At 46.8% G+C, this 23,121-nt stretch overlaps 4 protein-coding genes across 4 annotated transcripts; 2 read left to right on the top strand and 2 right to left on the bottom strand.

Annotated features, from left to right (window-relative positions):
- The first annotated feature begins 885 nt into the window (after positions 1 to 885).
- LOC120841327 (neprilysin-2-like) lies at positions 886 to 3,147 on the top strand. Its single transcript, XM_040212208.2, has one exon. The coding sequence runs from the start codon at positions 886 to 888 to the stop codon at positions 3,145 to 3,147; it is 2,262 nt and encodes a 753-aa protein (XP_040068142.2).
- Positions 3,148 to 8,033: 4,886 nt separating this feature from the next.
- On the top strand, positions 8,034 to 18,557 carry LOC121833199 (the record flags this gene model as incomplete). Its single annotated transcript, XM_042286325.1, has 4 exons — positions 8,034 to 8,176; positions 14,009 to 14,180; positions 15,705 to 15,816; positions 17,609 to 18,557. Coding segments are annotated over 4 exons (1,224 nt in total), but the record flags the coding sequence as incomplete, so codon positions are not given.
- A 250-nt stretch (positions 18,558 to 18,807) lies between these two features.
- LOC121833198 lies at positions 18,808 to 19,702 on the bottom strand (the record flags this gene model as incomplete). Its single annotated transcript, XM_042286324.1, has 1 exon — positions 18,808 to 19,702. A coding segment is annotated over one exon (828 nt), but the record flags the coding sequence as incomplete, so codon positions are not given.
- LOC121833197 lies at positions 19,703 to 21,077 on the bottom strand. Its single transcript, XM_042286323.1, has 4 exons — positions 20,695 to 21,077; positions 20,269 to 20,400; positions 19,936 to 20,058; positions 19,703 to 19,848 (listed from the first exon to the last, which is right to left on the bottom strand). The coding sequence occupies exons 1-4, from the start codon at positions 20,900 to 20,902 to the stop codon at positions 19,703 to 19,705; spliced, it is 609 nt and encodes a 202-aa protein (XP_042142257.1). The 5' UTR covers positions 20,903 to 21,077.
- Between the last annotated feature and the right edge of the window lie 2,044 nt (positions 21,078 to 23,121).

Below are 23,121 nucleotides of genomic sequence, written 5' to 3'. Positions count from 1 at the left end.
CTCGTTCTCGACGCCCTCACCAAGGCTAATATCTAATCCTGACGATCCAAATCGAAAGTCCCAGTTTTGCTGGATATTCCAACAGGCTAGTTTTAAAAGCCGTACCCTTTCAGTGGTTCACGAATAATACCATGCTCAAACGGATCAAGCTTCTGCTCGGACAGCATCATCAGTTTTCTTCAGTGTAAACGGCTATAAGAATTGAAAGATCGCAACCAGCTGCTTTGTAGACAGCTGGTTGCGGAAATTTACGCCATCTGTAATTATCTCTACGGCAGCCTAGCTGCTTGAAGTCATCACAACTATAAACTACAGGTTGCAGCGACCAACGTTTGTAGATAAACGTTGGTAGCCGACTGCATTTTCGCATTCCCACGCATCACTCCGAACAGAAAGGCGCTAGTTTCGGTTTGAAGTCGGTACCTTTTCAACAACATGGATGGCGGCAGCTTCAGTCTTCTGCACTCGGTGCATTTGGCGAGTTCGTTCGAGTCCAGTTTTCCGTGCAACACTCTGTGAGTGCGATGCATTCTGGGAGAGAACTCGAACGGTGCCAGTGCGTGTGAAACGAACTCGCTATAAGCTAGTCGCAACTTTCACGGCCAAAAGGGGGCGCACTGGTGCCTATCAAAATGGCTGTCATCTCGATGATCATCATAGAACAGCGGTACGAGGCTGGGTATGCGACGCGTAGGTAATTATAGTTTTGGTATATACGAGCAGTATTAGAGCCTTACGCTATTTGTTCACGCCAGAAAGGTGTAGGCAAGGCCACTTATTATGAGGCCGATCATCCAGGAGCTAGAGAGAGCGATTCTCACACCGCGGTACCACCATCGCTGAAAGTTGCGAATAGTGATTAAAGAAGAAGAAGACAGCATTGCAATGGCGTCTGACGAACACAATCCGTCCAGGGATCGGGTGCCTTTCTTCAAACATGCCAACCGCGTTGTGCTCAAGACCGTGTTCCTGGCCGCAGTCACCATCGGAGTCGTGTTCACCTTCCACACTGCACTGCAACACGCTGTCATCCCAGGCATAAACAAGACTCTTTCTTCCTGGTCATCTATGATCGCTCAACTCATTCGAGACACAACGGTCAACAAGACATTGTTCAAGTACATTATAACAACTCCCGCAACGAGTCTACATCAGATGCTTCCGCCACCCGACGTTCTGGTCTGCAGAACACCGCAGTGTCAGAACTTCCTTGAAACCACAGCTCGACGTCTGCGAGGTTCCAAGTTTAATCCCTGCCACGACTTCTACAGCTACGTCTGTGCCTCCTGGGAGCGGGAACATCCTCTTAAAAGGCATCGCATACATTCGGTGTCCTTTGATAGCGTAACTGTGGAGCACTACCTTCAAATTCTAAAGGCCTCTCTAAAATCCATGGAGCCGCAGTCCAAGTTGGGATTAGTTTATAATCTTTGCCAAAAGAAAAGCGACACGCTCTTCTCGGAACTGGTTCAGACCTTTCTGCACACCCTCGGGCTGGATCATTGGCCGTACACGGCGCACAGTGCAAGAGACGTGTCCGCTGAAGAACTGTCTTACAAAGTAGGGTCTGTGTACAGGGAGCTAGGTTTGGATACCTTGTTCAGCTTCAGCATCAACGAGGACGAAGAGAACAGGTCAAGAGCTCTTGTTTCGCTTGGTCAGCCTCAGCTGGTTTCCTCCTACGTAAAGAACGCAACAATCGGCTATCTATGGCTAGACAAATCTTTCCGTTTGTTGGCTGAGAGCCTCGGGAAAACGTACATCTCAATCACGGACTTTGCAGACTTGGAGAGAAGCTTGCGGAGCTTCATGATTGCTGAAGAAAACGAATGTTTAGCAGATTGTAAAACGATAGAATTAGATAAGCTGCCCGTTCTTCCGCTTATTAATTGGACCTCCCTTTTTCAGGGAGTTCTTGGAGCTGACCTAGTAGTTGCTAAAGTGCGCTTGACTTCACCTGAGTACTTGCTCAACGTATACAAAAATCTTGAAGTATCCAAAGCGTGTGTGATGAATTATATTGTCTTCCGCATCATGATGTACTTGCTCCCTTTCCAAAAGGATGAAACCATTTTTACAAAACTAATAAATTGGAAAACGCACAGACAGCCGAGTTCTCTACTGGGATATTCGCGCGAAGATCAGTGTCTGCTCCTGATGCTTTACACGGAACCTCATCTTTTAACGGTTTTAGCGAGGGGTAACGAAACGAGAATCAGTTCAAGTTTTATTCAAGATACGGTTCAGCAATCACTTCCATATGCATTTTCTGCATATGTCCAAAGATATTTTTTCTTGAGACCAGAGTTGAAAATTAAATTCCTCGGGCTTTTAGAGGCCATCAAGTGGGAAGCGTTCTTTCCATCTTCCTTCTATAATCAAAGCTTCCGAGCAAGATACGCCAACGAAATCTACACCAAAGATCCTGGTGCGCCAGTTTTCTATTACCTATTTTACTACATCAAGAACTCTGCCCGCACACGGCGCTACTCCACAATCACAAACCACGACCTACCTTCGACCAATTGGAACTTGCGATTTTTTGACACGTACCCGAGAATCGACCCGCCTTTCAGAAAGCTGCAAATTCCGATGGCCACGTTCAACCCGTTTCTTCCGAACGATCCAGTCGTCGGCCTCTTCCAGATGCCTAGACTGGCCATCAGAACGTACAGGAGCCTGCTGGACTTTCTTTATCATTTTATCCGCAGGTACAATGATCGCAACGTCACGCAAACGTTGGACACCACACGATCTTGTTTGAAGATTCAGTATTCCCAACTTAAAATCCCTGGTACTGATCAGTTCGCCAACGCCGAGAAGACGTCACAGTCTGACCTTCTGGACGCCTTATCGATTCGTGCCGCCTACGAGGTTTTCAGAAAGAAGGTTGGTCAAAGGGTATCTAGACTGGACGTCACGAGCAGAGTATCGTACAGCCTGGATGCCCTCTTCTTTGTTCAGTACGCGACATCCTTCTGCCAGAGTTCCACTGAAGAGTACAAGCGCACTCTCCTCACCCGGAGCTCCCACAGCCCTCCCTGGTTACGAGTTAACGGACCACTCCGCAACTTCGTAAATTTTGCTAAGGTCTTCCGCTGTCCGTTGGATTCGTTCATGAACCCAAAATCAATGTGTGGTGTCTAATGCTCGCGTCGTTTATTCATTATCAACGCCGGATTAATGGCCATAGATATTTAATTTCTCCAATGGGTTAGAGCGATCTCAACCCAGGCATTTGCTTACATTTCACAAATCTAACGTTATCACTTATAGGATTCGCGCTGTTGCGTTGCATATAAGAAGACCATAAAACCACTTTACACTCGAACACACCATGATCACCTTTCTTTTTGTTTATCAAGCTAGAACTCTGAGTAAACACCACATTAATGTTAAATCGAAACCTGAATTGTTGTGATTCTGAAACCACAGATGACACTGGACTCTATCGAGACCTACGCCTTAAAGGGACAATGAAGACGATTTTATTTAATTTTTATTAAATGGTGGATTAGGCTTCTTGGGAACCTAGCGTGCTGCTCAATTTTTCGTAGACATTTGTGACGCGTATTTCTGTGCCTAGGAGAGAACAAAAGAAACCGAAACTGAACTATCTCCATTCTCCTTTCAGGGCCTCCGAAAACGGAGGTGACGTAGGGATTGACGTCAAGTGTGAATAGTCGGTATCGGTAGTATTTAGGAGATAGAGGCTACGGTTACCACGGTGGGTTACAGCAGCGCGGTGGCGCGGTTGTTTCGTCGAACCTGTCAACATAGACCACAAGGCCACTGTCGCGAGCAAGTTCGGGGCTTCCGTTCAGTGACCTAACACCAACGGAACAGGAGTACGCGTCTGGCGGCCTCCACCATCAACCGACGGAGTTTGCCCAGCCGGCAATGAGCGGCCCGCAGGATTCGAGCAGGAAAGCAGTGAACAAACAACATTCGCGCGGGCGAGACGAGAGCGGCGTGTTGCCAAAGGACAGGGACGCGGGGGAGATGCCGAGAGAATGCGGGAGCGACCCGGCCGTTCCGGGAACCGGTTCCTTCGCGGGGGACGCTCCCCAAGAAGGAGAAAAGAAACAGCACCATTTTTAGTTTTCAAACGTCCTCTCTTTTCGTCGTCAAAGGACACGAACAGCAGCCCAGACGTGAAAACTGGCGTCGCCCGAACGAACACTGGTCTGCAGTCGACGGCTAGAACAGCCATCTACAGCGCACAAATTTGGCATGACTACCATTTTGCAGAATCCTTCGGGTGGCGTGTTCCCAAAGTAAACCCGACACCGACATCTGAAACCAAAACCAAGCGTCTCCCGCGAGTTCTTTTTTATTTTTATTTTGCTTGCCCACAGTTGCTCGTTGCCCGTTTCGCGTCCAGCTTAGCAAAGTGAAGAACAATTGTGCTGTTGTATTTAAGGTTTAGTATTAATTTCCGGTCAGATTTATAATTTTCATGGCTTTTCAAGCGGAAATTAAGTCTTCCTTAAAATTGCGAACCAAACCGTGACCGAGGGCACATATCTCGTTTCGTCCAATCGCTGACGCCTCTCTTGTGACGTCGCGCTTCTTGGCCCCGCAACGGTCACGTGAGCTCCACTTCTCCTGGCTTCTTCCGCAACTCTCAGCGCGCCGCCCCAGTAGATCCCGCTATAGGGTTAGTACACTCTAATAGGGTACTTACATGTCATACATGTCTGTCTGTCTCAGGGTGAAGACATCGATTGTTTCCCCGAATGTACCAGCGCGTGACGCTCTCGCGCAATTGGTGCGTGACTTGGGCGGTACAATGGCGTCTATGCATGAGCCAAAGTAGAGAGTTCTAGAAAGTACGAGTGGGGCGAGCTACAGGCTCCGCTCTTGCATTCAGTTGCACCTCAAAATGTGGAAAGCGATCAGGTGAAACTAAGCCACTTCGATCGCGGCGCCACCTTCGCTACGTGCGATCGAGCAACGACACAGGTCAATGTCATATGGGCAGTATAGCCCCTTACCGCCGAATTCACAAACCTCACTCAAACTACACTCAAACTGATGGGCCCCTCCACTTCCTCGCGGCTTCCTCGAGGAAGTGGAGGGGCCCATCAGTTTGAGTGTAGTTTGAGTGAGGTTTGTGAATTCGGCGGTTAGGGGCTATAATGTATTTTTTTTTATATTGACGTCAGAGGTAACCTCAAAGTACCACAACACGACGACGTGACGTTATGACGACGCCACGACGCCATCGTCGACTACGACGTTACTCGACACCAAGATGCTGTCGTAAGGCCGTCGTGACATCCCGTCGCGTCAAGACGCCGCCTTTTCGCGATATCAAGTCGCCGTTGTAACGCAGTCGTGACATCGCGTTGAGGACAACGCCGTTAGGCGACATCAAGTGGCCGTTGTAACGCGGTAATGACGTCACGCGCCGCGTTGAGGATGACGTGGACGTGGTCGCCGATGCCGACGTTGACGCCCCACGGAACGTAAAACACCGCTATGACGTCACGTTAACGTCGTCCTGACGTCATCGTGAACGTCAATGTCACAACGAAGCCTTGACGGCGTGTAACGTCGTCACCTTCGCTAGCATCAACGTCGACGCGCATTCACGACGAAGTTTGACGTCATGTAACGTCGTCAATGATGACGTAAATGTCGACGTCCTGAAGTTGTCGGGACGTCGAGATGCCTCATGTCGACAACGACGAGGACGAAGTGACACCAAGCGTCCTTATGACGTCACACTGACAAGGACGCCGTTATCTTGACGTCCCGTGACGTTGTCGTCGTCGTCATCGACGTCAACGTTGACATCGTCGTCGTTGTCAACGCAGTATGACGTCAAAACGCAGTCTTGATGTCGTGTAACGCACGTTGTCAACGTCAATGACAACATTGACTTCAAGGCGTCGTCCTGATGTCGCATGGCGTTGTGACAAGTCGGGTCGCGGGGACTTTATGTACGTGATGACTGACGTCTAGGTTGTATAAAACATATAGACGCTTTACAAACGCGCCAAATTACAGCCGCCATTACTGACCTTCTCTTGTCTTACCGAAATGCCGAGCAACTGAAACGGTAGTTGACGATCCTCTACGAAGGCCGATGCTTTAGAAAAGGACGCAGTTGGATCTAATGTGGCAATAACCTGGCCTGCTATGGTAATGATGAAGTGAAATAAACGAAATTAGAGGAAACAAAAACTGAAGGTCAGTTATGGCGGCGTCCATGCACAGCTGCTGCAAAGCGTCTATAGTCCGGCGTTCTATTGTTTCTATGACCTTGACCAGTGTGCCGATCGAGCTTGACGTAGGAACGAAACGCGTTTTCCATAAAAAGCGGCTAATCCGAGCCACTTCACTCATAGCGCCCGAGAGGGCGCTACTAGTGAAGTGGCTTTAGAGTGCCTTCATACACACGCGCGCTTTTGCTTGAGTGGTGACATCTCAGCCATTTTTCCGCCCAATGTTTTTTTTTGTGCATATTGAAGTGCGCGCAATCCGGTGTCACTCAGCTCGAGCGCGTAGCTTTGGCTCATGCATAGACGCCATTTTACCGCCCAAGGCACGCAACGAGTGCGCGAGAGCGTCACGCGCTCGCACATTCAGGGCAACAATGGATGTCTTCACCCTGAGACAGACAGACATGTAGGCACCCTAAGTGGCTTGGATTAGCCGTTTTTTCCACATGCGGAGGTACCTCGCTAGCACTCCGGTGGCCCCACTCGTCCCTTCTAGTACACTCTAGCCAAAGCTACGCGCTCGAGCTGAGTAACACCGGATTGTGCGCACTTCAAAATGCATGAAAAAACGATTGGGCGGAAAAGTGGCTGAGATGTCACCAATCAAGCAAAAGTGCGCGTGTGTATGAATGCACTCTATCCCGGTACAAGCGCCGCATTCGGCTGAAATTTGGGCAAAATTGCCAAGAAAATATCTGAAATTGCCTTCATTGTTCCTTTAAGAAATATATGTTTTGCTTTTTTTTTCTGAAAGTGGCATTTCCGTTCATCCCTCTTGCTTCTTTACGCCCGAGGTTTTTAAGTGAGGTGTGCCATGTACAGTCTTGGTCAACCCTGAGTACGCGTGAACACACGGGGCCTCAGAGATTGAAACTCAATGCCTTACAAAGTTTTCCCCATATATATGTGTATAACACTTCTGCAGCACAAGCACCTGCCTAAGCTAAGAGCTCTCATGCTTCGTTTTCGTGAACAAAAAATTGAGATAAAGACCAACAAGAAGCAGCACAGCAACGACCCAAGGAGGTAATTCCTTTCAACATTTTAGCGTGTAGGGACCCGTGTGCAAAGAACTGACTTCTATACACGATTGCAAGCTGGGCGACTGGCCGCCGCCATGTCTCTGCTCGAGCAGGCACGCCCGTGCGATTACGTGCTTGCCAAAGCTACGTTCACCCGCGCGTTGCACGCGCTTGCACGCATGGGGCACCAGTTGTGGCGCCATGCTTGCAATTGTCTATATTAGCCCCGAGAACATGACGTGGCGCCACCTAACGGGCCTATCGTCGTGACGTAGGATAGGGGATCACGTGACCGTTTTTTGCGCTCAGTGTGTAGGGTGCAGTGTCTCGGTCTTCGCTTTTTTCTATTAGTACGAGTGTTTAAGGTTTATTTTAACCCATTTTTTTCGTTTTTGTACTCGATCCGGTCAAGCTCCTAAGTCGGCTACCGTACAACTGCTTCCGGGGAGCCGGTGAGGCTGTTGCAGGCTAGCAGGGAACCGGTCGCTGCAGGGAAGCGCGGCGGCGTAGACTAGACTAGACGGTACGGGCCAATTTGTCGTTTTCGGCGGCTGTATCGGGCACCGCGATGGATGCGGACCATGTGCGACCTACCGTTGAAGGTAAGCGAAGCTTTTTTTTTAGCTTCTATTTGACCGGGCAGCCCGTTAAAACTGTGTACCCCTTTTCAGTTGTGCTGCCTGTAAGCAGCATCAACGCGTTCGTGAACAAGGCCCACGAAACATCCCGGCTGTTGCTCGAGGGCGAACGAGTTCTTGAAGCGGGACATGTCTTCTCCTGCAGTATCAAGAAGGTGGATAATGACTGCTACACGTTCATTGGATTCGTCCTCCAGACGTCGGCACTGACTTCGGACCCGCACGAACTGGAGATAGCACTGAATGGAAGAAACGTCGGTGACACATCGTGCTCCTGCAAAGCAGGGTAAAGGAACATGCCGTGTATCATTACTCGGTTGAGTTGTATGTACTTATCGGCCGGCGTGGTGTCAAGTCGATCGAAGAGCTCGCGGCTCAAGCCGGGGTCCGAACAATTTGCGATAACCGGCGAAGTGCTGCGCCTTGTTTACGAAATACGATCGGTTATTCGTTGTTCCCGTGACGCAGAGGGAGAAAGAAGAAGACGCCGTTTCGAACGGCTGCGTTTTCATGTTCTCCGCCCAAGAAAACAAATCGGCCTCTGGCCGAGGTACTACGTCTACTGCTGCTGCTGCTACCGTTTCCCCGATGGATGACTACCGAGTGCTGATGCCACGTCTACCTACTGGTAACCTCGTTCTTAATTCAGTATTCCTGCATGGAGATCTCGCTGCTCGAACCTACCGAGCTCCGGACTTTCGAGATGCTCTCAGTGGCATAATTGACCGAAAGGACATCATCGCCATGGGACAATACCAAATGTCGCATGTCTGGATGGTCGTATGTGCGACTTCCCTCGCGAAAAGCAAGCTCGTCGCCTGCGAAGAGCTAAAGGTGAAAGGGCGCAAATGCCTCGTCGTAGATCCAGAATCAAAAGAAGTGAAACTCAGGCTTCTGTGGCTACCCCCCCATATGGAAAACCGGAGAGTTGTCGAAGCACTGGAACCCTTTGGTACCGTGCGGTCTATCGTACGAGAGAAGTGGAAATGCGAGGGAATGGAAGATATGGATACCCTCAACAGAGAAGTGCAACTGACACTCCGAGACGACGTAAGCGTGAGCAAGATTCCTCACCTACTGACTATTTATGAATGCCAGAGCTTGCTACTGATCCCCGGACGACCTCCTTTGTGCCTGCGATGCAACCGCGTGGGCCACATCCGCCGCCACTGCCGGACTCCGAGGTGCACGAAGTGCCAAAGGTACGGACACAGCCTTGCTGACTGCGTCCTCACCTACGCCGACAGGCTTAGGATCGGAACAGCAGACGACTCAACCACAGAACACTTGATGGATGCAAGCGAGGTTGTTGAACCGAGTGGGGACATCCCCATGATGACCGAGCCTCCAGGTTCAACATCTCAGCCACCCCCGACCGAATCCCCTCTTCCAGAAGGAACCTTTCCCTCTCCTGATGTGAGTGCAGATCAACCCGCCAGCCCCCCTACAATCCCAGAAAGAGCACTGACAACTTCCCACGTTGCAGAATACGGACAGACTTCTACAGATGATCAACAAAACAAAGGAACCACCGAGGTTGAGGAGAAAGGTAACTCAACGCAAGGAATCGACGATGCAGATGACCCCATTCTTGCAATCGAGGCAGTTACGAATGCGACATTGAGCGACGGTACCATAACTAGATCAAAACTGTCTGACAGAAGACAGGCTGGAACGCGGCACAAGCCGTATTTGAAGCCATCCTCTGGCCCTAAACTTGTCGAAGACAAGACACTGAGCGATAACGCTCAACCATAAACGATCGGATGTTCAGCGCCCCTCAGCTCCGTGTAGCTACGTTAAACGTCAGAGGTCTTAAATCTAAACGAAAGCAGTGCCAGCTCCTTCAGCTTATATCCCTACAGCAAGTAGATGTATTGGCAGTACAAGAAACAAAATTGTCCGGCGAGGAAGAAACCGAAATCGCGTTGAAACCTTTTCTAAATGATTTCGATGTGTGTGTCACCCATGCAACGGGCACATCGGCCGGGTGTTTTTTGCTACTGAAAAGGAGAACGGGTCTGACTGCTAACGCTCTCACCACCGATCGAGAGGGGCGCTTCATTGTATGCGATCTTACTTATGGCACTGACGAATGGCGCATAATGTGTGTGTACGCTCCCAACGCTATGAACGCACGTAACGACTTCTTTTTACTCATAGAACCATATATTAGAACCGATAGAAAACTATTTCTACTGGGAGACTTCAACTGTGTGTTAAATATGAAAGATCGTTCCCAATTTACGTCCAGATTTGACTCTAGTGCAGCATTACTGTATTCCTTCATTACCGAAAACAACTTAGCAGACATTGGAGAACACAAAGGAAGCAGAGCACATTACACACATTTCCAACGCTATTCTCACGCACGACTCGATCGAATATACGTATATGGAGAACTCTACAAGGTTATTTCAGATTACACGGTTAAACCTGTTTTTTCTCAGACCACTGTCTTGTGTCAATTACCATTGGCGAAAAGAAAAGGCATTTATCGCGTCCTGAATGGAGCCTATGGAAACTGAACACAACCCTTCTAGATGACAAAATATTTGCCGATCATATCCTCGAAATTTTTTTGCACGTACAGCAGATACCCTCACTACACGTATTTTGCAAATGGGACATGTTCAAACAAGAGGTTAAAAATTGGGCAATCGAACGCGCGAGCGCTATCACATTTCAAAAAAGGCGAGAACTGAAGAATCTTCTAAATACGCTATCAACACTTTACGAACTTGAGAGTAACAATCCTGGTGAATACACAGAAGAAATAAACATGACTAAAACACAACTCCAGCGATACGATGCCGACAAATATCGAGGAGCAGTGATTCGATCGCGATCACAAAAATTTCTACTTGGAGAGACACCCGGCCGGAGATCCTTGGAAGATGAGCGAAGGTATGCTTTAACAAAGGAAATTGTTGAAATCGAACATAATGGCAGTACGAGAATAGATACAGCAAACATTTCAGAGGCCTTTGTGGATTATTACACTAATCTTTTGGGAAAAGGCATTCCGATTGAAGAAAATTCAGATACAGAACACCCTGTAAACCTCTTGCCTTCCTTATCAGACGAGGAGAAAGAAATAGTCGAGGGTCCTCTGACCTTACAGGAACTTCAAAATGTCATAAAAGCACTTCCTTCAAATAAGACACCTGGACCTAATGGCCTAAGTGCTGAATTCTACAAGAAGTTTTCTGATCTGTTGAGTCCCTTACTACTTGATGTCCTAAAGGCCGCTTACGAATACCAAACACTACCGCCAACGTTTTATTACGGTCATACTGTACTAATTCCTAAAACAGAAGACACAATAGCTCTAAAAAATGTTGAAGCTTATCGACCTATATCACTTTGTAATGTGGACTATAAAATATTCGCAAAAGTTTTAAACGAACGCTTACACCTCGTAATACATAATCTAATCGGAGAGCACCAAACTTGTGGTATACGAGAACGAAACATTCAAACGAACATACACGTAGCAAGATCTGTCATTGACTCTGTATCCGATGAGCAAGATCATGTAGCTATTGTTCAACTTGATTTGTCCAAAGCATTCGATAGAGTAAGCCATTCTTTCTTATTCAAAATACTTTCACATGTAAACATAGGAACCATGCTATTCGAGGGCATTCAGCTCTGTTACAAAAACAGCAGCACAAGACTAATTGTAAACAATTCCCTTTCTGAATCCATTCTTATCAAATCTTCAGTAAGGCAAGGTTGTCCACTATCACCGCTTCTTTTTGCTTTATACCTTGAACCTCTCTGCCTTAGCATTATTACCAATGAAATTATCCGAGGCTATACTATTTGCTTCACTGAGGTAAAGCTACTGGCATATGCTGATGACGTGGCACTGTTCTGTTCGAATAAGAAGAGTGTGGAAAAAGGCCTTCATATAACACAGAAGTATTGTGACCTAACGGGAGCGAGGTTGAACACTGAAAAATCTAATGGCTTCTGGATAGGCGCGTGGGCAACCATGCCAGGACAATTTGCTGGACTGTCGTGGAACTGCTGTCCCTTCAAATATCTTGGCGTTCCTCTTGATCAAACAAGATCCAATAATCTATATTGGAATTCCGTTGTGACTGAGATTAAGCAAAAATCATTAGCATGAAGGGCACGAGACCTTTCAATCTTCGCAAAAGCAGCAGTGTGCAACATTTTTTTAATATCTAAACTAATGTATGTCTTACAGGTATTACATTGTGGCCGTTCAAAGGTACAAGCCTTCCACAGAACCTTTGCGACCTTTATTTGGAGCTCATCTTGGGAACGGATGAAACGCGATAACTTATTCCTTCCGTTAGAAGCTGGCGGCTTAGGTCTCGCACATTTATTCGTTCGGCAACTCGTTTCGCGACTATTTCTTTTTAGGAATTTATCCCATCCCTTTCTGCTTGCCATTGTTCAAAGGAAGTTGGCACATCACTTGCCCTTTTTGGTCATATCAACAACGAATTCTACCCAAGGCAAACTATGGGGCTTTTGGAAAGAAGTAGTCGATACCTTTATGTTTCTAAAAGTCCGCTTCTCATTAGAATATTTGTTTGAAGTACCACGAAAGCGACTATCACAGGTCTTGATTGAAAGTCTCTTTCCCATTCCACTGTATAGGACACGATTTAGTGACTGTGATGGACAAGATGTTTTAAAACGTGTAAAGCGAATGTGCATATCTCCAAGTGCTAAAACATTTTTCTTTAAGTTACACACATCAACGCTTCCAGTAAAATCGTGGCTCCAAGAACGTGGTTTTTTTTGTGCCGTGGTCAATTGACTGTCGATTATGCCACCGACCGGAAACAATAGAACACTGCTTCATCTACTGTACAGATGCCGTTTTCTTCTGGGATGTCCTCCAGCGAACTCTTAAAAAAGAAATAGACTTTACCGATCATAGTATTCGGTTTTTACACATACCTAGCGACACAAGCATTCCCTATGATTTATTTATGCTGATAGGCCTCCACAGCCTCTGGAGATGCCGGATGATTGATAGGAATGCCGACACACCACGCACCACAAAATCCATTTTTCTAGAAGAAATTTCGAAAGTAAGAAGTGTTTACGAAGCTCACCCACCAGTGCCTGAATGGTTTCACTTTTTTGATGCGTGTTTGAGACTTCCAGATTTTTAATATCTGGAAATGATCGAGATTATAGCCTGCTTAAAAACGTTGTGTTTGTTTGTGTTCATGATGTGTCGGGAGTGAAATAGTGCTATTGGAGTGCGGCTTACGCAGACATTCCTCTCAACTTTTCACCTCATATCCATCGCTGTGTACATAATCATCATTTCACCTTGTAGCCATGTAACCTGAATTTTGAACAAATTTCCATGTAATAAAGAAAAGAAAAAAAATTCCCGTGGCGCAGTGGTAAGGTGCGTGCTTCGTGAGGCGCTTGTCGCGAGTTCGACTCCGCGCGTCCGTCTTCTTTTTTTTTGTTGCTTTTTTTAGTTTTTTTAGTATTCTCTTTTATCTTTTCTGCAATGTCGGAATTTTTGAGCTACGAGTATTAAACCTTGTGGATAAAATTTAATTCATAAACTAATATCCGATCATCCAAGGGCCAATGGCAGTTTGTGTACAGCATTGCTGTTTTTCTTTCTTCTGTCAAAAAAGATTATGCAAATATTCCTGTAGCTAGGTCCATTAGAGTTGTAGAATAGTTTTCTCTCGGCCCCTACATAGTAACCAGATGCACTACAAAAGGAAAATATTACATGCAAATACGAGTGCAGCTGCCCTCGATCAGCAACCTTTAAACTAAAATCAATGGAGCCACATAACATTCTCACATTTATGCAGCTGCTGGTTGCTTAGATACCACTAAGCTGCGAGTGATTTTCACGTTAAAATAGTCGGTGAAATTTTATGTCTTGCTATTCTCTGTAGATTACTCTTTCAAGTCTATTAACACTCAGCTCTACTGGCATTGCATACTGCCAACTTGTACATGCACTTTTAATCTCATTCAAATAATATTGAAGTTGCATGAGAAAGGTACTGCTAGAGGGTGAGACTGTTCACATTTTATGACTGATATTGGATATGCTGTTTAATTGCAAGCTAAGGACATTGCCATTTTGCAGGAACTACAAGTGTAAGCACGTTGTGGCAATGTTGCTACATATCAACGCCAAGAGGAACTTCAACGTACTGGCGTCCACAGACTTGCCACAAAAGTGGGGGAAGGGGCAGAAGAGAGCGGTCGGGGAGAAGTATGCTCCGAGGAAGATCGTCAACCTCCCGGGTCTTGAAAAAGTGAGCTATGAAACTTCTATTTATGCACAGCGCTTTTAGTAGACCTTGTGCATACCATAAAGCTCCCTCCGCCAGCGCCAAATGAAATCACGGGAAAGGGCTGTACAAGACCCACATATAAACGCTTCTTCTGCCCTCACCTGTGCTAACGGAACTTGACCAACAGTGTGTCACGGCATAGGTACGCCGAGAGCACACAGGATGCTCCTTCATTTTCTTGTGTGCGTTACATGACCTTGTGGGATTTTCACTAATGATGTAGTGCATATGTTGCGTCAGCCTGAGTTAGCAAATCAAATGAACACAGTGATGTGTATGCTGGGCCAGTTGTGCGAAACTGTGCCAAGGGGCTAACCCTGCTACGTCCTGCTACATTTGCCAAAATATGGGTAGTCTACACCAAGCCTGTGCCAAAGCACCAGTTTCGGTCGCCTTTCAAAAACTAAACTAAACTGAGAACCGTAATTGAGCATGCGTGACCTAGGCGGCGCAAGAAACCGCCCAACACTAAGTACCCTGCATCAATCATCCGTCCGATCACCCCCGCCCCTTGCATGGCTTTTCCCGCCGTCTCAGGTTTTGCGCTCTCATGTCATCTCGGGGCTCTTGTCCGGTGGTCTCGTCTCGCGCCTTTTTCAATTTTTTTCAACGATACACACGGGCGTGTGCGGATGCTCTGACGTTAGTGTGCCGGCCATGCCGTCATGCTGTGGAACAAAACCAATTTTTTTTTTTTTTTGCGCGGCAAGAGTTGCTTTGTGAGCTGAAGCACTAGCACAACCACAGTCACCGTGGTCGTGCAATGTAACGGGTTGCCGTCCCCACGTCGCTACAAATATGCCGCTTTCTAAACTGAAACGTAGTTACTGCTGCGTGTTCATCAACATTCGTGCTCTCGTTTAAATCATATGGCACTACCAAAATCCCCCTTTTCAAAAACTGCTTGTCGAAGTAGTGATTACATAGGTTTCTCTCGGTGGGCTTTCTTTTTCGAGAGGGACCCCGATACGTAAAAAATCTGCCGCGAAAGAGAGTTAGTGACGAGAAGTGAGCAAAGGAGGCAATGTCTGCAAGCTGAACCCGCAGAGTGTGCTTGTTTGCCACGAGTTCAGTCGTTGGACAAAGCGCTCCAAAAACTTTTTGACCCTGGCTCGCGATGCCATACATCGATGCACTCAGGTTCTTTTTTTCTGGGTGTTTAGCTTGTACCTCGCCTGCCGACCTGTCAAGCGCACACCGCTGGACTGTTTTTTTTTTTTGTTTTTTTTTTGTATGCTAGGCAGTTGCATTTTGCATACAATTTTGGGATCCAGTAGGCGACAGAGCGGAGTGACATGATTTTGGTTTCGACCGAACAGCCATTGTCTCCGCTTGCACAACGAAGCACGCGCAACTGCAAGCCTGCCAATGTTGCCCTTACATGCATGCGAACATGGTTGCATGAAAGAGGCACTAGCCGGGACGCTTGCAATCCATTGTTTTACGTTTGCTTAATTTTGGCGAAATTTTGCTTTATATTTTCAGGTTGAAGGGGATCCGGTCCTGCTTCCTAAAGGCGATATCCTGGGTCGACTACTGGAGGGACTGACTTATAGGTCAGCTGCCCTGCGGCACACCGAAGAAATCCGTCCTCTTGGTTGGTTCATGAACTGCATTTCCTCTTTCTCTTTCCCATTGTCTTTGCTACAGTTGGTTTTTGGCTGTTTGTTGGTCATTCTTAAGAGACTTTATGAATCGATTCTCTCAGTATCCGACGAACATCAGTGGTGGCATGCCTCACACGACACGGGATAGAAGCTGTGCTCAGTACAGGCCATGCAGGATGTTTGGATCACAGCAGAAAAAACCCAAGATAAATGTACACTCCTGTGTATATTTATCTGTGTAGAATTTTTGTGTACATTGAAACCCTAGATAAATGTACACCACTTAGATCGGTGGCTGTGATAAATTGACACAGCTGTGAGCAGTACGCTCAACGGATGGGGACTCCAACCTTAATATGTTTACATTCTGAATTGTGCATGCCTGACTCACAAAAGTTACAGAGTTGATAATAAAAAGTACAGGTACTAGGTTCCGAAGGCATGGCGATTGCGCCATATATATATTAGATTTGAGTGGAAGCACTAATATCCAATATGTCGTAACAGGTGACTGCAAAGGAGAGAAAAAAATGTCAAGCGAACCAGAAAAGCAACCAGAAATGTTCCTTAGTACAATATGTTTAAAGTGGCTGAGGCTTAAGTCTAGTTGAGCAATGTGCTCTGTCATCCTGCCATAGGCAGATTTCTACAAAAAACCAGATTGCCAGGTGCAGGTGACTTTCCTGGCCCACAACTCTAAACTGAAAGTGTGCCTGGAGCACCATCACCAATTAAGTATGCCACTACATGCTTAATTGGTGTACAAGGTCTGTTTAAGAAGTATCCTACCTGAATTAGTACCGTGGAAACAAATGAAGCGCGGATAGCTTTATCTGGTGGGGAGGCAGAGGGAACGTTAATGCGCATGCAAGAATTTTATCAGGCCCGCAAAAAATGTGAGTCGCAGGCAGTTAGCCTCGGAGTGATGACGTGTAGTTAATGCTCGTCGTTTTTTTTTTTTGTTTTTTTTTTTTTGTTTTTTTGCAACATGACAAAGTAGTTTGAGTGAGAGGTATTGCATCAAATTTTGATTCAAGCTTGCTCACACTCAAGTGGAAACAATTCGAAATATTCAGCAGGAGTTCGAGGACGATGCCATGGGCATTAAAAAAACATTAAGGTTTGGTACAACCAGATCAAAGATGACTGCATGTCAGTGGGGAGAGGCCTTCAACAAGCCAAAATAATCTGGTGATTAACCAACTTCGTGCAATCGTGCCGAAGTTTCTCACGATGGAGCTGCATCATGACAGTGCACCAGCTCATTCCTTGCGTCTGAGTTTTTTTGGCCAAAACAGGCTTCCTACTGTCTCAACATGGCTCCATGTGATTTCTGGCTCTTCCCTACGATGAAAATGCCGCTGAAAGGAACCCTATTCGAGTTACGGAAAAAAACGACGAGCAGCGACTACAATTTCTCACTCGGAGGCTGACTGAAAACAACTCACATTTTCATCGGGCCTGATAAAATTCACACATACACATTAATGTTCCCTCCACTTCTCTAACCAGAAGATGCTGTCTGCACTTCATTTGTTTATGCAGAACACATTTAGGTCTGATACTTTTTTAATGGCCCTCGTATGCTCGCATATTAGTACCAGGCTTATTCAACGTATTCACTATGGCAGCAATGAGACTGGTCATAATTAGTCCTCTTGTGTTTTGTACATAGAACTGTTTCCTAGCATTTCATTTTTGCATTCCAACAACCAATTTCTTTCCTATCACCTTTATAGTGTGTAATGTGTCAATATTCCCTGTTTATTTGCATGTTTGCAGAGATATCAACCGCCCCCACCGCAGCTGAGGAGCCCCCTGTCCCCGGACTGCCCACACTTACGCGGCTGATTGCCACAACTGCTGCTCCCAGCTTCGATGCTTTTGTGGAGGAGATAAGGGCCACCTTCTCTGCAGACGTCTGTGCGGTAATCGAGGAGAGGACGAGGGAACAGTCGCTATCTGAGGACTGGTTGCGCCAGAGGATAGGCATGGCAACCAGTACAGTCTGCCGTTCCTTCAAAACAAGGGCAGCGAAGTGCGAGATAGAGCAAATGCCGCACAACATGGGGCCTTTGTTGAAGGCGGTCCTCCGCACGAGCACATACCAGTCTGCAGCAATGCAGCGCGGGCTGAGCATGGAAGGCACTGCGCGGGACAAGTATGTCTCGGTTGTGAAGTCGAGGGGCCACACATGCACTGTGGAAGACAGGGGCCTATTGATTTGGAACGAGTTTCCCGTGATGGGCTGTAGCGTGGATGGGCTCGTTACTTTCACCTGCGCCTGCTGCAAGGGTGAGAAGCGTATTTTAGAAATCAAGTGCCTCAACACGGTGAAGAAAGCTTTCTCAAAGGACAAGCCGACGCCCCTGTTCTACACACTGGTTCAGGTCCAGATGGGGATAATGAATATTCCAGTGTGTGACTTTTTCGTCTACAAGAGTCCAGAGGACTGGAGGGCACTTACCGTGCCATTTGATGCTGCACATTTCCTTAAATGTTCGGCTGCAGTGCACACCCTTTACGACAAGTACATTTTTGACACGCTGAAGAATCTGGCATGTTCATACTCGTGGTAGTGGGCCCCAAAAAGGGCCAGTGTGGTAACATTAGATATGCATTTGAAGCCAGCAAATAAACAAAAGGATGGCAACAAGCACGTGCTAATACATTCATTTATTACAGTATGCATGACATCAAATTTGCAAAATTAAATTGGCATAGAAACATATCTTACAAGGCTGTTGAATGGCTTGTGTGTCTAAATGCACGAGCTAGAAATATTGACTCATTTCTGTGCTTTGACAACCTTTCTCCAATGTGGCACAGGGGAAGAGTACCTTGAACGAAGTTAACAAGGAAATTCTTGGCTAGTGACAGTCTGTGACCGAACAATACTTTCTTACTACCCTGCTAAAGAGAACTCATTCTTCACAAATGACAGTGGAATGCCATGTTTGAACTGCCCATTATGTGATCTACAGATTAACGTCAACGTTTAAACAGGCAGCTAAAAGAAAACGCTATCGTGTCCTGTTCAGCAATGTATTAACCAGTTAAAAATTTGTCGTTGCTGAACAAGGGCTTTGAGAGGTCCACGAGACCTGCAATGATGACGACAACATCATCGATTTGCGGAAGGAGGTCTGCGCTGAAATTGTCCCGAAGAATACGAAACAACTTCATTCGCTGAATTGCACGCTCGACATGGACGCGTGCGGCTGCGATGCTTTGGTTGTTTGCGGCGTCAGATTTGCTCAGCTGTGTGTTTTTACGGAGAAATGGTGGACGAACCAACTTTACCTTGTGTTCGCAACACAGCTCGTCAATTAAGAACCCTTTGTCGACCATTACGCTGTCGATGAAGGGCAGGCATTTCTCTAGAAGCCCACTCTCCTTTGTGATATGCGTGTCGGAGGATCTGCCACAGTATGCCGGACTCACATAGCTAATTAAGCCACCTGGCGTCTCGCACACAAGCACCGTTGCAGTGTGGGTTCCCTTGTAGTGACTGTAGGTAAGTAGTTGAGACTCCAGGTTTTTCGGGTTTTGCAGAGGAATCTCTGTACAGTCGAGCACCATGCGACAGTCCCTGTACTTGTTAAAGTACTTGGTCAGGGACTGGAGCACAGCCTCCTTTACAGGCAAGAAAACGGCGTGCCTGAGCACTGCTGCTAGGACCGGTACCGACGCTCTAAATATGTTGGAAGCTGTCGTCATATGGACCCCAAACAGTACCCCAAGAAGGGAAAACGTCAGATTGTGGTACAGCTTCATCATTGTTAGCAGTACTGCGTCCTCGTTACTGATGCTGAAATCCTTCCTCTGGCTCAATAAGCGAGATTCCCCATACAGGTCGCAGATGTTATAGAATAGCTACAAACAGGGTATGCATGTCAGTGATACGAGGGCCGGTTCATTCTTAACCCGTGCTATCCCGAGCACTTGATCTTTCTCAAGCTGTAGTGTGTCCGCTTGACTTCCGACATCTTTCTTCAAGGTGTGAAGTTCAGCCTGAAGACCTGAAACATTAAAAAACAACTCTGGTATCAACTAGAATTAGGCTGACATGACTCACACTGGGCATGCAATGTTTGCTTTCTCCTCACCAATGGGATCTGCAGCATCGGCATCCTGGTTGGGTAGTTCCTGCTCAATCAAACCCTCACTGGTGCTGGCTTCTTCGGAGTTCAGCCCTGCCAATGTAACTGCTGCTGGCAGGTCATCCTTGGCTGTTAAATCCAAGTAAAAAAAAAAACAGAAAAACCTAAAATTACAGCTCAGCACTGGGACTGAAATAGACACGACCATGTTTTATCTTCTGATGACTGCAAAACAAAAAAAGTAAACAGGTATGCAGGAGTCAAATATTTAAAATCTGGTTATTTATCACACAGCATCCACTGATACCACGAATGTTCCCTACAAACGAGAGCACTCACGGCGAGGCTTGCATGTGTCCACACCTGCCCGCGGCTTCAGGGGCTGTCGCAGCTTCGGGGGCTTGTCCAGTGGCCGTAAAGGCAGATTCTGGGACGGCACGGTTCCTGGGGCGAGTGTCCTTTTTTTCCAGCCTGACGAGAAAAAAAGGAAGAAAATCAATCACGACGGAGCGTGAGCATGCGTCGATCTCGGCCGTCTGATCGCCAGCTTTGCTCAGTTCGCTCGCGTGACTTTGGGGCGTCGTGGCCCAGGAAAACTAACGAGTGTTAAGCACTTAGATACACGCATGCGTGATATCACTCTCTGCGAAAACGTTTTGTGTTTGCAGCTCACGTGCAAAATGCAAGAGCGTCGATCTCCCACGGGTACCAACAAAATCCCCCCCTTTTTGTGGAGGTTCACAGAAATAACTGGAGAACACTTACCAAACATCTTCGCTCCAACCGCATACACGAAGTCTTCATCTCTAAAGTGCTTGCTGCACACTGTCGAGCTCTTGGAGTTTAATTTGCCCATTCTTAACTTCACAAGCCACTCCGTGCGCAGCTGCTTCTCCTTGGGGTAGATGTGAAAGCTGACGTTCGGGTCGGTCGCGTAACTGCGGCATTGCGGCACCGAACAGTACTTCACCATTGCTTCCTGAGCACGACGGCTGCCGAAGCCGATCCACGCGTGAACTAATCGGGCTCCAAACACAGAAAAAAACACGAAAATAACGACCGAACGGTTCCCGAATACCCCGACCAAAGCAAGGCAGAATAACCGTCCTTATCACGTGATCCCCTATCCTACGTCACGGTCGAGCGATCGCAGCGCTCTAATCGGTCCCGCTCGGGGCCAATAGGTTAGGTTGGGTTCTAGGTCTCTGTGCTCTTTTTTTCTTTTTTTTGCAAATTCAGGAAACCGTGTTGTCAATAACCAGCTCGGCTTTCATCCGTTGGCAAAAACACTGGAGTCCACCAGTGGTTTGTGAGTCGTGTACTTGGTGATGTCACCAACGCTATCATCGATTGCCTCGGATCGAAGTGGCTGTTTCTAGCAAACTCAAGCAGAGAAGGCGCTCACAAAAAGGAAGTTCGCCGAGCCATGCAGTTCAGCGGCGTGATCGATAAATATTCTAAAGACTCTTACACGATTCAACACGGTTGTTTTTTCATTTGAGTGCATCCCATATAAGCGATTTGGCTGAGCGAAAAACCAAGCAACGGTAACAGGCTTTAAGTGGAGCTTGTTGGTCCATACTTCAAGTAGAGAGAAAGAGAGATATACCTTATTTTAAAGCAACTACTTCAGGTAAGGCCAGTTTAACTAGAATAAACATAGACATAAAGAAAAGTCCATACACACCGTGGGACTAACAACTGATTTTCTTTTTCCTCCTCTTCTATTAGGAACCCCACTTGAGGGAAGTATTCTCTTTTCTTCTTTTTTGCTTCCTACTTCAGCGCAAATTTCACCACCGAAGGAACATATTTTTCTTTCTCGTGCAGCACAAGAGAAGTTGCAGTAACGCAGTCAAAAAGTCAAATTTGTCGTTAGTTGTTTATACAGCAGTAGGTTAGTCGGCCTGAAGCTGTCGACATTGTTACCCCCTGTAGATAAGCATTTTAGCCAGTGCAGTACAACTGCTAGCCTGGGGTTTTTAACGTGCACCACGCAGCAGTGATGCACGGCCGAGAAGTACACGCTACATCCAAATCTCGTGCTGGGGCGTGGCACACACGAGTATTCCAGTGGCCCTTCCATTCTGCTCGCGTTTTGATGTAACTTAAGTAAACTAAATATTTCACGCAACGAACTTCAACGAAAAATAGTTTAATTAAATTGCTCTGCATTATACGTTTCGGATACTTAAGAGTATCCAATTTTTCGGTTGAGATCTACTCCTGAAATGGCCCGTGTAAGAAACTCAAATACATTTTGGCATCATGCAATAAGCGAAGAGACTGTAAGCAACTTTAGTTCCTTTATAAGAGAGGAAATCTGTGATTACGTTTACATCGAAAGCAACGCCATGGTAGCCTATAAAATATTTCTAGTAAAATTCAAAAACTGCTTTGATACAGGTTTTTTTTCTGAAGGAAACAAAAGTAAGAAATAAAAAAAATAAGAAAACCTTGGGTGACTGCTGACCTGCTAAAAAGAATAAAGGATAAGGATAAGAAGTTTCACGCTTTTATCAGGGATCGTGACATAAACATGCTGAATTATTTTAATAGTATAAGAAAGCAATTGAACTCAGACTTAAAAAAAGCCAAAGCGTGAATACTGTCACGGATGGTGACCGAAAGAACAATAAATAAACGCGAAGAAATAAACGTTTAATGGATGGCGAACTTGTGCCCAAAGTAAAAGAGGAAACAGAAAATAACAATAGAGCGTCGCGTGCGTCGAAGTTGGCGAAACAGCTGAATTGAACGCTGGGGCGAGACTCTCTCGACAAGATCGCGGGCGGCCTATTATCTAGAGCAGGGGTGGCCAAACCGCGGCTCGCGAGCTGCATGCGGCTCTTTGCTGGTCACGGCGCGGCTCGCGGATCCCTCGTAAGGGGACCTCCCCCCCCCCCCCCCCCCCTCTCGCCCATTTCCACGTTTCCCCAGGAAGATGGAAAGGATATAGAAAAGCTTGAGGTTTGGCAGCCTTGTGCCCCCAGGCGTACAGTCAAAGCGCTTTTCACTCGTATGTTTCCACAGATCCTGTTTTTTTCATTGTTGGGGAGAGTTTGCTGGACCCTAGGGGAAAAGGCATCTAGGACAGGCACTGTGAAAACATGCATGCACTTTGGCTTGGGGTCGAGGAAATGTTCTGTTACACGGCCTTTGTCACTCGCCGGTGATACTTGTCCCCTTTAG

Source organism: Ixodes scapularis, unplaced genomic scaffold, assembly GCF_016920785.2.
Source record: "Ixodes scapularis isolate PalLabHiFi unplaced genomic scaffold, ASM1692078v2 PGA_scaffold7__128_contigs__length_106722199, whole genome shotgun sequence".
Classification (NCBI taxonomy): Eukaryota; Metazoa; Arthropoda; class Arachnida; order Ixodida; family Ixodidae; genus Ixodes; species Ixodes scapularis.
This window is presented reverse-complemented; position numbering and strand designations above follow the sequence as displayed.

What these genes read in the sequence shown, in the direction of transcription:
- LOC120841327 (XM_040212208.2), top strand. Translation starts at nt 886, where the DNA reads ATGGCGTCTGACGAACACAATCCGTCCAGGGATCGGGTGCCTTTCTTC.
- LOC121833197 (XM_042286323.1), bottom strand. Translation starts at nt 20,902, where the DNA reads ATGGTGAAGTACTGTTCGGTGCCGCAATGCCGCAGTTACGCGACCGAC. An exon ending in GGACACATGCAAGCCTCGCC is followed by an intron (nt 20,059 to 20,268) that starts GTGAGTGCTCTC and finishes TGGATTTAACAG; the next exon opens with CCAAGGATGACCTGCCAGCA. An exon ending in CGATGCTGCAGATCCCATTG is followed by an intron (nt 19,849 to 19,935) that starts GTGAGGAGAAAG and finishes TTAATGTTTCAG; the next exon opens with GTCTTCAGGCTGAACTTCAC.